Source organism: Chiroxiphia lanceolata, chromosome 30 (assembly GCF_009829145.1).
Source record: "Chiroxiphia lanceolata isolate bChiLan1 chromosome 30, bChiLan1.pri, whole genome shotgun sequence".
NCBI lineage: Eukaryota > Metazoa > Chordata > Aves > Passeriformes > Pipridae > Chiroxiphia > Chiroxiphia lanceolata.
This window is the reverse complement of record NC_045666.1, coordinates 1432186-1449374: the sequence shown is the minus strand read 5'-3', so window position 1 is coordinate 1449374 and position 17189 is coordinate 1432186. Positions and strand designations below refer to the sequence as shown.

The 17189-nt window shown below is 52.7% G+C and overlaps 1 protein-coding gene across 4 annotated transcripts in view; it reads right to left on the bottom strand.

Annotated features, from left to right (window-relative positions):
• The window catches only part of DIP2B (disco interacting protein 2 homolog B), a 68643-nt gene that overhangs the window by 10838 nt on the left and 40616 nt on the right, over nt 1-17189 (bottom strand). For all 4 annotated transcript variants that reach the window (XM_032713408.1, XM_032713409.1, XM_032713412.1 and 1 more), the window contains 21 exons: nt 16480-16603; nt 15866-15975; nt 15022-15124; nt 13988-14052; nt 13431-13524; nt 12543-12662; nt 11862-11976; nt 11056-11195; nt 10717-10853; nt 10355-10435; nt 10097-10224; nt 9293-9407; nt 7467-7668; nt 6998-7107; nt 6829-6909; nt 6172-6295; nt 5646-5767; nt 5161-5272; nt 4606-4715; nt 2971-3101; nt 2271-2439 (listed from right to left, as the gene is read on the bottom strand). In XM_032713408.1, coding sequence (XP_032569299.1) covers nt 2271-2439; nt 2971-3101; nt 4606-4715; nt 5161-5272; nt 5646-5767; nt 6172-6295; nt 6829-6909; nt 6998-7107; nt 7467-7668; nt 9293-9407; nt 10097-10224; nt 10355-10435; nt 10717-10853; nt 11056-11195; nt 11862-11976; nt 12543-12662; nt 13431-13524; nt 13988-14052; nt 15022-15124; nt 15866-15975; nt 16480-16603 — 2493 coding nt within the window. The remainder of the gene's footprint in view (nt 1-2270; nt 2440-2970; nt 3102-4605; nt 4716-5160; nt 5273-5645; nt 5768-6171; nt 6296-6828; nt 6910-6997; nt 7108-7466; nt 7669-9292; nt 9408-10096; nt 10225-10354; nt 10436-10716; nt 10854-11055; nt 11196-11861; nt 11977-12542; nt 12663-13430; nt 13525-13987; nt 14053-15021; nt 15125-15865; nt 15976-16479; nt 16604-17189) is intronic.

The following is a 17189-nucleotide window of genomic DNA, read 5'->3' as shown; positions in this document are numbered from 1 at the left end:
AACATTAAATGTGTAATTTTAGCTTCTATTTGTAATTATTATTATTATTAACAACAACTATAAGAATAATATATAATATAATAATATATAATATAATATAATGTAATATAATATAATATAATATAATATAATATAATATAATATAATATAATATAATATAATATAATATAATATAATATAAAATTTGTCATTTTCAGCTCCTGTTTGTACTTATAAAATGTGTCTGACCAAGCCTGGAAATGCAGCCAGGACCAACCCTGCTCTACCAGGGCTCCCTCCTCTGCCCCAGTGCAGCACCAGGGGCTCCTGCAGAGCCTGGGATTCATCAAAACAAGGGAGGGTAAAGTTGTCTGCTGGGATTGCACTGAGCCTTCAACAAAACTGGGAGCAGAATCCATTGTTTCCATCAGGAATGCACTGAGCAGCAGCAGCCCAGTGTGCTCACCTGGTGACACAGCCCAGACCCAGAGAATCTCACAGAGGGAGCCACCACTGCACCAAACCCCGGGCAAAAAGCCCCCTCAGGCATCTCAGGGAGTTATTTTTTGCCTTCTCTCATCTCCAAGGAGAACACACCTCCCTGGAGCAGCTCCTGCCATGTGCTGTGCATCATGTGCTGGGCTGAGTCTCCACTGCAGACTCTTACATAAGGGATCCTGCTGCAGAGCCCTGCTGGGATCCTCCCTCTGCTCAGGGCTGGCCTGGCACTCCCTGCCAGGGGATTCCTGCACTCCACTCATCCCTGCTCCATCCCAGTGTCCACTCCATACATCCCTGCTCCATCCCAGTGTCCACTCCACACATCTCTGCTCCATCCCAATGTCCATTCCACTCATCCCTGCTCCATCCCAGTGTCCACTCCACACATCTCTGCTCCATCCCAATGTCCATTCCAATCATCCCTGCTCCATCCCAGTGTCCACTCCACACATCCCTGCTCCATCCCAGTGTCCACTCCACACATCCCTGCTCCATCCCAGTGTCCACTCCACACATCCCTGCTCCATCCCAATGTCCACTCATCCCTGCTCCATTCCAATGTCCACTCCACACATCCCTGCTCCATCTAATGTCCACACATCCCTGCTCCATCCCAACCCTGCTCCCTGCACTCCACACATCCCTGCTCCATCCCAGTGTCCACTCCACACATCCCTTCTCCATCCCAATGTCCATTCCAATCATCCCTGCTCCATCCAAGCCCTGCTCCCTGCACTCCACACTTCTCTGCTCCATTCCAATGTCCACTCCACTCATCCCTGCTCCATCCCAACCCTGCTCCCTGCACTCCACACATCCCTGCTCCATCCCAGTGTCCACTCCACACATCCCTGCTCCATCCCAATGTCCACACATCCCTGCTCCATCCCAACCCTGCTCCCTGCACTCCACACATCCCTGCTCCACCCCAATGTCCACCCCACACATCCCTGCTCCATCCCAGCCCTGTTCCCTGAATTCCACTTATCCCTGCTCCATCCCAGCCCTGCTCCCTGCAATCCACTCATCCCTGCTCCATCCCAGTGTCCACCCCACACATCCCTGCTCCATCCCAGTGTCCACTCCACACATCCCTGCTCCATCCCAGTGTCCACTCCATACATCCCTGCTCCATCCCAGTGTCCACTCCACACATCCCTGCTCCATCCCAGCCCTGCTCCCTGCACTTCACTCATCCCTGCTCCATCCCAGTGTCCACTCCACACATCCCTGCTCCATCCCAATGTCCATTCCAATCATCCCTGCTCCATCCAAGCCCTGCTCCCTGCACTCCACACATCCCTGCTCCATCCAAGCCCTGCTCCCTGCACTCCACACTTCTCTGCTCCATTCCAATGTCCACTCCACTCATCCCTGCTCCATCCCAGCCCTGCTCCCTGCACTCCACACATCCCTGCTCCATCCCAGTGTCCACTCCACACATCCCTGCTCCATCCCAGTGTCCACTCCACACATCCCTGCTCCATCCCAGTGTCCACTCCACTCATCCCTGCTCCATCCCAGCCCTGCTCCCTGCACCCCACACATCCCTGCTCCACCCCAATGTCCACTCCACACATCCCTGCTCCATCCCAGTGTCCACTCCACACATCCCTGCTCCATCCCAGTGTCCACCCCACACATCCCTGCTCCATCCCAGTCCTTCCTCTCCTGGGGCTGCAAACCTGCTTTGGTGATTTGCTTCCTGAGCCACCCGTGGCCTGGAGACTTGTGCAACAGGAAAACTTGTATTAATTCATCCAACAGATCACTCAGGAAACGTTTCTTACCTTTAACATTTCAACTTGGTTTCCAAGTCCCTTTGTGCACAGTTCCATGACTGAATAGGAACAGAAAGTGTCCCTTATTTTATACTGGCTGACAGTAGATAACCAGAGAAAAAGGTTGGATTCCAGCTCCATAGGAGGAATTAAAATTGACTGGTGTCCAGAATACACGCTGGGAAGAACATAAAGGAAGAAAACATCTTTGTACAGCTCGTAGTTATCTTTAAATTAATATTTACTGTATTAGCACGTTATGTTCCTGCTAAACCAAAAGCAGGCTGTGGGACTCTGCAGCTGAGGCAAACTGGAGCAGCAGCATTTGAAAAATGCAACTTACTGTACAAGAATAACAATCTGTGCGCACACACAAACGTGCCCAAACACTGTCAGTGAGGGAACAGAACTGGCTCAGCCCCACACAGAACAAAAAACTCCCTTATTGCAACACGTAATCAAGGAAGAAAGGGAAAAGAAACATTCTGGAGCCAGGAGCATTTGGAGGCACAAACAAACACAGTCGAGATGGGATAATCTGCAGGAAAAGGGAACGTGGTGCTGTGAGTTCAAAGACAAATCCCCCCCACACTGTAAACCAGTCACTTTGGTCATGTCAACACGTCTGGAATTACACCCAGAGGGACCCATTTCCAGAGGGACAGAGTTAATCTGTCCCTCTCCCCCCACAAAAAGAAAAAAGTCCTACCTGCAAAGGCACCAGAGCACGAATCCCAGCCCGCAGTAGGGGTCGAGGCAGATGGCAATCTGCCGGGAGGAGTAGAGCTCACACTGCAGCTTGATGGCCCTGCACAGGCCACTGACAGCAGCGTGGGACATCTGCAACACAGGGGGACAACAGGGGACATCAGCAACACAGGGGGACATCAGGGGACATCAGCAACACAGGGGGACATCAGGGGACATCAGCAACACAAGGGGACATCAGCACCACAGGGGTGTCAGACACTGAAAAGGTTAATGATTTGTGCATTCTATAATTGCCAAGGGACTTTTCCAGGCTTCTGCAGGACTTTTGCACTGTACCTCTGCTGGCCCATTGTACCTCTGATGGCCCATTGTACCTCTGCTGGCCCACTGTACCTCTGATGGCCCATCAAAGCCCATTCTCTCCTCCCCTCTGCCAATCTTGAAAGGCAGAAAAACCCTTCTGCCAGGTGGGAACTCAGCACAGACCCAGGAGATGCTGAAGGCTCCTGGCATGGCCTGTGACATCTTTTCTTTCCCTTACTCTCCCTTACCCTCATCCTGTCTTTCCTTTCTCTCCCTTATGCATTTTCCCCCAGGGGTTATCCCTGTGACAGATGATACAGATGACAACACCCAAAATGCTGACACACCTGTTCAAACAAAATTGTTAAAATGAACCCTACCTATATGCTTTTAAAATAAATCCTACCTAGATATGTTTTCAAACACCAATTATTCAGTGTCATTTCACTCTAATCCACCCCAAGGGAATTACTGGTAAGAACCTGGGTTACCCCACCCCTTTTTTTCTGGGGTGAGTCGTAACAAGGGGACATCAGCAACACAGGGGACATCTGAGACACAGGGGGACATCAGAAACACAGGGGGGACATCAGCAACACAGGGGGAACATCAGAAACACAGGGGGAACATCAGAAACACAGGGGGAACATCAGAAACACAGGGGACATCAGCCCAGGGCAGAGGTGCTTTCTGCAGGAGCCCCTGAGCCCCAGTGACCAGGAGCAGACACATCAACAGTTAAAGCTGCAGGGGCTGAAGTTCCACCTCAGCACGAGGAAGAACTTCCCATGACAGTGGCAGAGCCCTGGAACAGCTGCCCAGGGAGGTTGTGGAGTTCCCTCCCTCTCTGGAGACATCCCAAACCCCCCCCGGATGTGTTCCTGTGTCACCTGCTCCAGGTGACCCTGTCTGGGCACTGAGGGATCTCCAGAGGTCCCTTCCAACCCCAGCTCTCCTGGGATCCAGGCATCCCTGACTCCAAACACACCTGAGCATTAAGGGCAGTCTAAAGCTTTCAGTTTTAGTTTCTTATCCTCCTTTTTTTGCCAGCTGCACCCCTGTTCTGGTCCTGGTGGGGGAAAGCAGGAGCCCAGAGCTCTGCTGCTCTCCCAACAGGCAGCTCTCCAGAGGGAGGCAGCAGCAGAATTCCTGATCCCACCCTTGAGACCTGTTTTCCTCCACTGTAGAACTAACTCAGTGAACTAAAGTCCTCAGCTTTGTTAGAAGGAAATCAGGGTCTTTATTTAAGCTACAAGGACCAGCTTTGGTGGGGGTCAAGGGGAGCTGGCTCAGAAATCAGCCAGAGACATCTCCTACCCCATTACTATACCTTTACTCCTGTGAGCATGCCCGTTGTGGAGACACTAAAATCTAGATATGCCAACATTTCAGGCGTGGGTGGCTTATAGATCTGGGCCAGTCTCTTCCTGGGCAAGTCATCTGTGCAAGAGAGGAACAAACAGGTTAGTTTTGGTTCCTGAACTGCTATTTGAAAGGAGAACACAACTTTCAAAAAGCCAGAGAGGGAGGGAAAAAGCTTTCTATTAATTCTCTTTCCAAAAGAGACAGACTGGTGTATGGCAGGAGTGTTGCCAAAGCTCCCACGTAGGAATTTATTTATTCTCAGGAAAAGGGAGAAAAGACCAACTTGCCCTTGAATTAAGGAGATTAAAGTTGGCTGCAGCAAGGCTGGTCTGTACAGCCATTTTCCATGCACAGCTCAACAAATGCTCCCAGTGAACAAGGTCACAATTAGATTCCCTCTTGGACAGTTTTTGTAAATATTCAAGCAAATTCTCCAGAGCCAAACGGGGGGAACAGTCCCTCTGGAAGTCACCGGTCACCCAAGTGATTCACACAAGTTCCAGAAGCCTTTTTGCCCCACCTGTGTCGATGATGGTTGGCCAGGTTTTCACATCCACAGCTCCAGCTGCCTCCCTGGACTTGAGCAGCCTCATCAGGGTCTGGGTTGTGAGGATACAGGCGGCTTTGCTGACCTGGAGAGAAAAACACTCACTGCAAAAAAAGAGACAAAAACCCGGCCCGGCAGCGCTGCCACTGCAAGGCCTGCTGTTCAGGGACTGTTTTATCACCTCCAGCCAGTTTCCCTCAGCAAAGCTGAACTCCCCTTCTCTGCCTTTTGCACACCCTGCTCTGCTTTTCCTTCACTAAACCCCCAGTGCAGCCCAACCTGCCCAGGACCTGCCAGAACCTTCCGGGCAGGCGACAACGCGGCACGGCCACATCCAGCTTTCTCCCAGGGAGGGACTCTCCCCCGTCCAGCTGTGGAGGGCAGTGACTGAGCAGCTCTGGGTGGGTGCCTGGCACCCAGGCAGGGTGTCCCCAGTGCCCCAGCCCCTCCTTGCTCACCTCCACAATCATCCTCACGGTGGGCAGGGTCGCGGTGAGGCTCTGGGCGTGGGGCGGGCGCACGGTGACGGGCACACAGCCGGCGTACAGGCAGCCATAGAAGGCTGTGATGAGCTCAATGCCTGCAAGGACAGGGCAGCTGGAGCAGGGGACACCGGGGAGGGACACCCTGGGGACACCCTGGGCACTGCTGCTCCTCCAGGAGTTCCTCCCTGCTGGGTAAGGGGGACGCTCCCACGGCGCGGATGCACACCGAGGGCAGGAAGTTTGGGATGGGGGATTGGGAAGGTAAAGCACAGAAAATCATCTCCATTGTACAGGAAAAGAACAGCCTGAGTGTCAGCTGACTCAAAAGCCAGCCAGGACATGGAGCAGTGTCTGGCAGGGCTGTAGGTACACACCGGTGACCAACTCGCACCAGCAGCGAGTGTCTGTCCTGGATTTCCATATCCCAGTGAGGAAACCAAAGAAAGCCCAGGCTGCACTGGCTCCCAGTGGGGCCCAATCATTCCCCAAACCCACTCACCAGGAGGATAAAGAAGCACCACATTGTCTCCTGCATTGAGATGTCCTTTGTCACAGAGCACTGAGGCGATTCTCTCGGCCTTCTTGTGCAGCTGAAGGCAGGTGGCCGTGCACACAGTGGTTCCCTTGAAAGGACACAAAAATGCTCGAAACGGGGGCTGGCACAACCCCAAGTGGCTGCTGTGAGATCAAACCAAGCTTGCTGGGCTAGCAGGAAGGCTACAGCTACGAGTTATCTCTACCTAAAGGCTGCTGGTGCTCAGTGAGCCACTTATCCACTACGGTATCAAAGGATAGAGATGGAGTTAGATCTGCTCTAGAAAATTCTACCTTCCAGGGAGTCAAGTTCAGGTCTTCTCGCACCAGAACCTTGCCAGAATATACTCAACAGGGATACACCATTAACTGATACAGGAACCAGTGGGACCTACAAACAGGCTCAGTTTGAAAACGAAGCCTCGAACCGTGAGAGTCGTTCGCTGAAGGGACCTACAGGGTCAGAGGGTCAAGTTTTGAGTTACAAACCTATGGGCAAAGGCTGATACAGAGACTAAAGAGAGGCACTGCAGAGGGCAGAAGATTTTAAAGACAGTCTCAAACTGGCTCTGAATGAATAACACGTGGGCCTTAAAATCCAAGAGCTCAGCACTGACCGTACCTTGGCGTTCAGTAAAAGGAAGAGTGGGTGGTCAGGAGTGGCTTGAGCTCTCCACTGCAACACCTCTGTCAGGAACTGGTGCTGGAAGAGAGAGGTAGGAATTCAACACCAACCAGAGCTGGAGGGGAAACCCCTTCCCCTTCCCCAGCTCTGATCAGAGCTGATTTACCTTTTTAACTAAATCGTTGTCTTCCAGCTGGCCCAGGTCTCTCCCCGAGGCCTGAGCGATTCGCTTCCCAGCAACCAGGTTCCCCACCATCACAGAGGCAGGGCCCACGCCTGGGGAGAGAGAACAGCCTGGAATGGGCACTCTGGGAAAGCAGAGAGAAGGTACAAAGAGTGTCTGCAGGATCCCACCGCTCCCGGGCACGGATGCAGCAGGAGAGGGAATGAAACCCCACTGAGGGAGTTCAGCAGGTACTGCTGGTCTCTGCTCACCAGCAGGGAGAATCCCAGTGAGTTCAAAGGCAGGAATCAAAATTCCTGACTAACACATGCAAAGGAGAGGCCTCAAACACACCCCAGCCACAGGGCACGAGACAGGCTCTGGTCCCACAGGGAATGGGACACGGAGTGGGACACGGAGTGGGACACGTCACCACCGACACCAAAAGGGCCCCAAAAGGGGCTCAGGTTACCTGGCTGTTTCTGCCTGGGCTTTGGCAAGTTTGTCACACAGGTGTGTGGGCACATGAGGATGTTGCAGGGGTGCAGAGAGCCCTCCAGAAAGTGCTGTTTGGTTTGTGAGATGTGGATCCCTCCCAGCGGAGTTTTTGGCAACGTGTTGGCTGGCACGAGAGCAAGGCAGTACACACCCACTTGGTGAATGCTGTCAATGGCCTGCAGAGAGGAGAGATGGTCACTGCAGCTCCTGCTGCTGCTGTTGCTCACTGCACTGGCACTGCAGGGCAAATCCCTGGATTTTTGAGGTGCTGGAGGAGCGAGTCAATCACTGACATCTCATTTCACCCCTGCACCACCAGCCAGCCCTGCAGGAAGAGCCCCAAGTGCTGGCACATCCCTGCCTTTACAGCCCATTCCACAGACACCAAATCCATTTTTAAATCCTTCATGACCAAAATCCCAAAATACCCACAGTTGCCTGATGAATCACAGGATTCTGATCTCGGGATTGTATCCATCTGTCTCCTCTGAACCATCACACTCTGTTCCTTTCTGCCCACCTCAGCATCCAGGCATCTGATCCATTATTCACAGCACCAGGTACTTCCCTGATTTCCCTCCCCAGCTTGCACACTTCACACCCTGAGTGTCATTCCCAGGAAGGACACACATGCAGCTCTCAGAGGAAGTATTTGCTACTCATTCTGCTTTTAGGACCACACTCGTTCAGCTGGTTTAACCTTCCTCTGCTCACTGTCTCCCTGCTGAAAATGCAGCTCCAAAGGCCAGGGAGGCTTTAAAGCCAAACTCTGAGCTCCTCAGGATCCAGACTAAAAGCAGAACTCCAAAGCTTGAGCACAGATCTGCTCAGCAGTGCTGAGGGAACTGTTCCTCCAGGTTGAAAAGGACCTTAAAGTTCATTCCACTCCCCCCTGCCATGGGCAGGGACACCTCCCACCAGACCAGGATGCTCCAACCTGGCCTTGGAGCAACTTCCAGGGATCCAGGGGCAGCCAGAGCTTCTCTGGGCAACCTGTGCCAGGGCCTGCCCACCCTCACAGGGAGGGATTGTTTCCCAATATCCCATCTAACCCTGCCCTCTGGGACTGGGAAGTCACTCCCTCTTGTCCTGGCACTCCAGTTCCTTCAGGGCACAACAGAACACCTTGGACACAGGAGATGCACCAGCTTGTGACCCTGCACAAACCCCCTGTGCCAAGAGGGATCCAGAGCCTGTGTTCCCTCCATCCCAGTGTTCTCTCCATCCCTGTTCTCCCTCCATCCCAGTGTTCTCTCCATCCCTGTTTTCTCCATCCCAGTGTTCTCTCCATCCCTGTTCTCCCTCCATCCCATTGTTCTCTCCATCCCTGTTCTCCCTTCATCCCTGTTCTCCCTCCATCCCTGTGCTCTCTCCATTTCTGTTCTCCCTCCATCCCAGTGTTCTCTCCATCCCTGTGCTCCCTCCATCCCTGTTCTCCCTCCATCCCTGTTCTCCCTCCATCCCTGTTCTCCCTCCATCCCTGTTCTCCCTCCATCCCTGTTCTCCCTCCATCCCTGTTCTCCCTCCATCCCAGTGTTCTCTCCATCCCTGTTCTCCCTCCATCCCTGTTCTCCCTCCATCCCAGTGTTCTCTCCATCCCTGTTCTCCCTCCATCCCTGTTCTCCCTCCATCCCAGTGTTCTCTCCATCCCTGTGCTGTCTCCACCCCTGTTCTCCCTCCATCCCTCTTCTCCCTCCATCCCTCTTCTCCCTCCATCCCTCTTCTCCCTCCATCCCTCTTCTCCCTCCATCTGGGCCATTCCTCTGCTCTGCCCACCCCCCAAAAACGTCCCCCCCTGACCTGCAGCACCCGACTCATCCACTGGAAGCTGTCCTCCTCGGAGGCATCCGGCCTCTGCTCCGCCACCACCACGATCCTCTCGTCGTAGAACACGGACACGGAGAACACGGCGATCCTACGGGAAAGGGGCACAAATTCCAGCTCTGTTCCTTGGGAACAGGGAGCCCCAAGGCAGAGCTCGTGAGAATAACCAGGGGGGCAAAGACAGAGAGAAAAAAAATCAGACAATTCACATGGAAAAGTAAAGACTGGGAAGTGTTTAAGGGGTTAATTCCATCTCCCGGCGAAACTTCCACATGGCAAAGTCCTCCCAACCTGCTGTCACATTCCTGTTCCAACCTGTGGCAAATCACCAAGGCAAGAAGCCTTAAAGGCACCCACATGATGGTTTAAAATCTCCCTCTGGAGACACAAGACCCAGCCCTGCCCGAGGATCTAGAAAATGATATCAACAACTGCCAAATAAAAACCGAGTGTCTTTGGGCATTAATGAAACCCTTCCTTGCTGCAGAGCACCAGCCAGCAGCTAAGGGCTAAAACTCTGCAGAGACAGGGAATTAAATTCTCCATGGGGCTGACTGGTGACTCCTTCCCCTAAAGCACAAAGACTCGATGGAAAGCCAGGCTGGATACTGGGAAGAGGATGGACAGTGGGGAAAAAGACCCGTGTTGGTCGGGCAGGATCAGGCCAATCACCACCTAAGTCTAAAATACATTGACTTTAACTGAGCTGCCCAAAGGGAAATCCAAGATAACACTGAAGACCCTGTTTCCCTGTATTCCATGGGGGTTTCTGGTGCTGACCTTCCCCTGTAAACTGTCTTGATGGACTCCACGGCCAGGCCGGTGGCCACGATGTCGTCGGCGTTGTGCCTCCGCCCGCTCACCATCAGCAGCCCGTCCATCTTCCCCACCACGAACACCAGACTGCCCTGCAGCACAAGGAGAGCAACCTCTGAGTTCTCCCCACACTCCCTCTGGCCCCAGGGGCTTCTCTCTGAGCCCCTGGAGGCCCCGAGCAGAGGGACAGAGCGGTGCCGAGCTCGGAGCTGCCTCACGTACGGGGCCGACAAATCCCAGCAAGCCGGAGCGGACGAAGGGCACTTCCCCCACTGGAGAGCCTGAGGAGTTCACAGGGATCACCTGCAACACATTGGGGAGCACCTTGGAGGCCACTGGGTTTGCCTGAGGACAGAAAAACCTTCCCCACACCCCTTCATGTGAGCCCTCGGTGCAGTCGTCGTTTCAGCAGTGGGGGAGATGTCTGTGCAAGGGGAATGCTCAATACCCCTGACTGTAAGGAGCTTCCCAAGGGTATATTTTTCAAAAAAACAACATTAACACTTCAGTTACAAACCCAAGGGATTACACAAGGCTACCAGTTTTACAGAGAAAACAGGGCAAGGACATTCTGCTGTACATACCTCGAAAGTGTTCTTTGTCACCCCTGCCAGCCCATAATACATCATCCCTCCTGCTCTGGAGCTCACACAGATCTCACCAATCTCGTCTGTTTTGCAGAGCTGGGGTGGCCCATCGGGTTTCACAATGCACATCATGCCTAGGACAGACCAGGCTTTGTTAAAACAGCCCCCAGACTTGGCCTTGGGTGAGAAGTGACCCCCTGAACGGTGACAGGAATGACAGCCCGGCCCTGCCCCACCTCCCCCACACCAAGGCTGGCTATGGGAGAGAACATTGACCTGTTCCTCTCCTAAAACAGCCCCAGAAAGGTCTTGTAGGAGCCTCCTGCCTGTTTTTACCTCCTGGCATCACGTGGCCAACGTCCTGGACGGTGAGAGCAGAGTTTTTATCTTCAGTGTTGACCCGAATCACCCCGAAGCTCAGCCCGTTCATGGACAGGATGGCTCTGCCTGGCAAAGGGGCCCCAGGGACTCCAGGCCTTTGAAGGACACAAAATCAATGAACACACTCCATCAGGCAACCAGCTGGAGACACCACAGCAACAGAAAGAGGAGGATTTCAGTGTCTCTGCTTTGCATAGTGACTTAAAACTGAGAAGGGCAGGAGGAACTGCCTTCCCAGAAGAGCCACGCTGATCAATCCCTAAGGAATTGTGTTCCTGGGCAGTGCAGCTCCTCTCCCAGCTCGTTATCTCCCCCAGTGCTTATCCCCAGCTCCTGGGTCAGATGATTGCAGGGCTGTTTGTCACAGAAGGCAGAGGATGAAAATGTCCAGAGCGGTCTCAAATCTAACCCCAGGCTCAGAACACCCATCCTGTGACCCTGTGACTCCCAACACCCCCCTGGCTGTGGAGATCAGGAGCGGGAAAAGCAGTTGTGGGGATCAGGAGCAGGAAAAGCAGCTGTGGGGATCAGGAGCAGGAAAAGCAGCTGTGGGGATCAGGAGCAGGAAAAGCAGCGGCCAAGCCCAGGATACACTCGTGTCTCAGGAGGGATATTTATCAGCTCAGCCTCTCCAGGTATCTCAGCACACCCAGCAAATGTCAGTGGAGTTCATTACACATTTAAATCAACTCTGAGTAAGCCATGTGTGAACAAAGCCCAGCCTGGATGAGTCAAACCCAGCAAACAGACGGCGACGGTACCTCCGGATCGCGATGGTCATCGCCTCGGGCGAGGTGGCACAGGGACAAATCGCCTCTGGTTTGAGCCCGTGGCTCTGGAACAAGCTCAGGAAGGCATCACAGGAGGAGACAGACCCTGGGAAGAGAGAAAATGTCCCACTAGGACCTCACAGGATTTGATTTGATGCCCATCTACGGGAAAGGTCGGGAGGAGGATGCGGGAAACGACGAGAGGAAGCGGCTTCGAGTTGTGCTGGGGAGGTTTAAGTTGGATATTAAGGAAAATCTCCTCACTGAAAGGCTGGAACGGGCTGCCCAGGGAAGTGGTGGAGTCACCAGCCCTGGAGGGAATTAAATGATGTGTGGATGTGGCACCTGGGGACGTGGCTTGGTGGTGAACGTGGCAGTGCCGGGGAAGCAGTTGGGCTCGATGATCTTAAAGGTCTTTTCCAACCTAAACAATTCTCTGATTTTATAAACTGTCTCCCCACTGCTCCCAGCCCAACCTCTTCCTGTACTTTGCAGGATCTCTCAGACCCCAAGGGGTGGAAGGATGGGACCCCCTCGCTCTGGTGCCCGAGCACCACGAGCCAGAGCTCCGAGATCTCCTCGGGGGTGTCTCCCAAGGGAGTGGAGGTTGATCCCACGGGACACCAGCTGAGCACCCCCTGCCCTGGGAGCCCCCAGGCTGCCCCCACTCACAGGGATTTGCACCATCAGTGACGATCAGCATCCTCAGGGAGCTCAGACTCACGTCTCTTTGGTCTCGATGGGCCATCATGGCCCAGTGCAAGTCTCGACACTTCACCAAAGCCACTTTTGCTGCAAAAACCAACACAAAAAACCACAGGTGAGGACAAATAAAAACCTTCCACGAGTCACGTTCCCAAAAGAGGAAGTTCTCACCAAAGCAAGGAAGCCTTAATTAACTGAGCCTGCTTAACAGCAAACCCAACACACGGTGGCATCTGCTGTGGCCTGCAGGCCACTGCCCACCACCTGAGCCAGGGTCTGTCACCCTCACAGCTCCTCCTCCAAAGGCCACAAATCATTACCACCCTCTGGATGCCCTGGGATCAACAGCTCTTGCTGTGCTCAACCATTCCCTTGGTTTCATCCAAGAAACTGGCTCCAAGTCGGGAGGTCCCCCCCCAAGTTCCCCACTGCTCACACGGCATTAGGATTTATTTAGGAATAAATCAGAATTTGTGCATGTTTAGAAATAAATGGCACAGTCCCCTGCCCTCCCAGCCTGCTGTCACATTCCTGTTCCAACCCTGGAGCAGGTGGCAAATTGGTGGAACCAGCCTTGGAACACTGGTGGCAAATCAGCCCTGTAAGAAGATTTGCAGGTATCTACACGACGTTGGGGGCTTAAAATCTCCCCCTGAGCCTCACACGAGCTCCAACCCTGCCTGAGCATCCAGAAAACTGGATCTACAGCTGCCAAATAAAAGTTTCTGGACGTGAGTGACACTCTTGTCCCTTGAGATTTGTCAGGGGAGGGCAAGAAGACGGGATCTGATGCATCTGAGGTTTTAATGCCCCCCTGAGAGCTCCAGGGTGGAGCTGTGGGATGTCCTGAGTTACCTTTGTGGGCATGGACCCTCTGCACCCAGGAGAGAGGGCAGGTTTTCATCACAGAATAGGGCACGCTGATGGTGTGCAGCTTGTTCATTACATTCTGAAAAGCAGGAGAAAGGTGGTTAGAAAAGGGCTCACCAACCTTTTATCAAGCAGAATTTAAGAGTCACTCTCAGTCCCCATCAACCCCTGCCATGAATTCACAGGGGTTCAGTGGGGATGGTTCTGTGATCCCCTGGGAGAATTGCAGATGTGGCAGGGAGAGAAATGGTTGGTTTAACAGGTAATGGTCCTCAAATGCTGCCTTTACCACATTTCATTGACTCAAGGAATCCCAGACTGGTTCGGTCTGGAAGAGACCTCAAAGCTCCTCTCATTCCACTATCCCAGGAAAACCCGGCCTTGGACACTTCCAGGTACGGAGCAGCCACAGCTTCTCTGGGAAAACCATTCCAGTGCCTCCCCCCACCCTCCCAGGGAGGAATTTTTCCCTAATATCTCATGCAACCATTAGTCATTAACCTCTCATTAATCCCGGAGGGCTCGGGAACGCTCCCACTCACCGTGAGAATTCCGTGCCACAGCCCTGCATCCTTCTTGAAGTCCAGCACATTCACTATCGTTTCACCTGGGAAAAGAAAGCTGGAGTTGTGAAGTGCAAGGTGGCAGGAGAGCTGCTGGAATGTGCCCGTGGATGAACCTGTCCCTGCCCCTGCCAGAGCTGCTCCAGGGGCACGCGGAGCCCTCCTTACACGTGTGGCTGCTCCCAGCTCCTTGTTATGCTAAATAACAACTGCACACATCCATTTCTGAGCAGGAACAGGGCCCAGAAAGCTGCCAGGAAATCACATCCCCAGCCTGGAACAGCCCATCAGCAGGACAGGAAGGCTCTGAGCCTCGTCATGCACGAGTGGTGAAGGAAGGGAAGGGGAGCGGGGAACATCATTCAAGCCCTGACTCCCAGAAGCAATGGAAACTCAAGTGATGGCTTCCAAAAGACAGACTTTGCATTTTAAAGCACTTTGACCTGCAGCTCTATAAATAGTTTCACTCGTGGATCAAGGAATTAGCTTGAATTACAAGGCAGACCAGACTAAAACCATATCCCAGAGCAGAACTCTCTGGAAATCTCACCAGAGTTTTCCCATCTCCACTTCTGGGTTACCCAAAAAAAAAGCCTTATGGGACCAGAACAGCCTCAGCAAGGGGTATTTACACACCCTCAGGAACAAAAGTTTGGGAAGACATTTCCATGGGGGATCAGAGGGGACTCGAGCTCCCTGGAAAATGCTCCAGTTTCGATTCATTTGCTCCCCTTTTGGTTCTGCAGAACAGACCCAGCAACTCCCCAGACATGATGCAAACCCCACCTTTTATTCTTCTTCATTATGGTTGTGAAAATGATGCAATTTTGGATGGAAAAACATCACACTCAGCCTTCACTTCTGGGGGAGAATCAACCTGCGCTTTTTATTTCTTTTTTTTTTTTAAGCAGCTCTTGGTCACTCAGAGACCTGCTGTGAAACGCAGGAGAGGCAACCACACCAAATGAGGCTGCTGACCCTCCGTTCCTTTGATGCCCTGTGCCCTCACCCACCTTCAGAGTAGTTGCAGGCCTGAGACAAGGCTTGGCAGTGGGCCAGCATGGCCACCCGGGACACCGTGACCCCCATGACACTGCCCTCCTTGCTGGTCTTGTACTGCAGGAGAGAGGAGAGAGTCAGGGAGGGACCTCTGGACCCCGTGGGTGGAGGAGATTCAACCCACAAAATGCAAATGAAAGCAAGTTTCCTTTCTCTGAAGCCGCTGAGACAACCCCCAAACCCACGTGCTGGCAGGGTCAGCCCCGAGGGGATGGTTCTTGGGGGGGCAGCTCCAGGGAGGTGGGGGATAAAATGGGTGTGCTGGTGTTTATCTCACTGCCACTGATGCTCACAGCATCTCTCCCTGCTCCCACAACAAACTGAAAAGCCAGGCTGTGATTGAAGGATGGCCAAATCACCCCTCAAACCACTGCAGTCCCTGGAAGTTGCCTTCTGGCCCACAAACAAAGACCAGCTCTGCCAGGAAGAACCAGAACTCAAACTGAATGTGTGTTATCCAGCACCATCTCAGGGCTCAGCCGCCTCCACTCCTCACTTTCTGGAACAGGAACAGTTCTCCAGCTCATTCCAAGCAGTGCCCAAGGCCACGAAGGGACTCAAAAACTAAAAAACTCAAAAACTAAAACTCAAAAACTAAAACTCAAAAACTAAAACTCAAAAACTAAAACTCAAAAACTAAAAGGAGCTTCCCAGCAGGATGTCCCCAGTGAAAGCCTCGTTTCAGTGGCAAGAAAGTGGGGAGTTTAAGGGAGTGAGGTGAAACTATTCTCTCTCTGGTGATTAGAACATTAAATTCAGCTCATGGAAGCCACTTTCCATTCCCCATTCACTGCTTACCTCAATATATGCTGGCTCAGTTCCTGCTGCTGAGATGTTGGGCTGCCAGTCCTTGGGAGATTTGGAGAGATATTTTGAATCTGTCACAACCCATTTGAGTCTGGGCCAACCTGGAGCCAAAATTAAACAGCACATTAATATCAGCTTATTTACTGAGGGATTTATATTCTGCAGGAATGCACTAAACCCCATCACTTGTCCAAGCTGAGTTACACAAGCAGAATTCCAAGCCAAGCCCAGCCACCAACCAGAAGGTTCATCTCGTTTCTCACCAGGGAGTTCAGTGGGCAACAAGGTACTTCCTTCTCCTCAGGAAAGATCCCTGCAGCATTCCTAAAAATACTCTGTTGTATTGGGAATAAACTGCCTTGGAACCTGCCAAATGCCACTGAAGGGACCTGAGGACAACCCTGAGGTGGTTCCTCGTGGCTTCCAGAACCCCAAAGTTCCACCAGACACGTGGACTGATCTCACCACACACTCAAACCCCACAACAGTTTGGTGACAGGACCAGAAGTCACCCCCTTTGCCCCCCCAGAATGCCCAGATGGCTCCTTTCAGCCAGTTCAGCTCCAGCAGAAGCAGCATGAGGAGCTGGCACAGAACTGACTCACCTTTGAACTGCACAATTTCCCCGTTCTGGGTTTTTGGGAGCCCTTTCAGACACACTTCAGTGGTGAGGGCCAGGGCAATGCCACAGCTCCCCAGCAGGAAGCCAATCTGCTGCCCACCAGCATCCTGAGGGAAGAGGGGGAGAAGTCACTCCCTGTTCTAAGGTGACCTGAAGTGAGATTCCCCCTCACCAAAATCCAGGGTTTGGTAACGCTCTGGGAACCGGGGAGGAAGAAGAAGAAGAAACAACCCATTCCCACAAACACCCAGAATCACAATTAGAGCAACCTGGCCTAGTGGAAGGGGTTCCCTACCCATGGAAGGGGGTGGAACTGGGTGGGCTTTAAGGTCCCTTCCAACCCAAGCCATCCTGGGATTCTGTGAAATACGTCCCTGGCAGGATTAAAATGCTCTGGATGTGAAATCCAGAGAGAACAAGTGCTCCTGCCCAGTATCCAGGCAGGGCTCACACCCCATGCAGTGCCATTAATGGAAACCCAGATGCTCCAAAGAGGAATTGAGAGGCAAAAAACAAAAAGCAGAAGGTGTAATAACACCCAAATAACGAGACCTCTCCATCCCCAGGAGCTGATTCCTGCTGCACAGTGACAAAAACCCCGAAATGAGGGGGCTCAATCAGGGACTGACTGGGCAAATCCTGCACAGGTTTGAATTTTTCATGTGGTTGCCACAGCAGTTTGTGCAGAGAAAT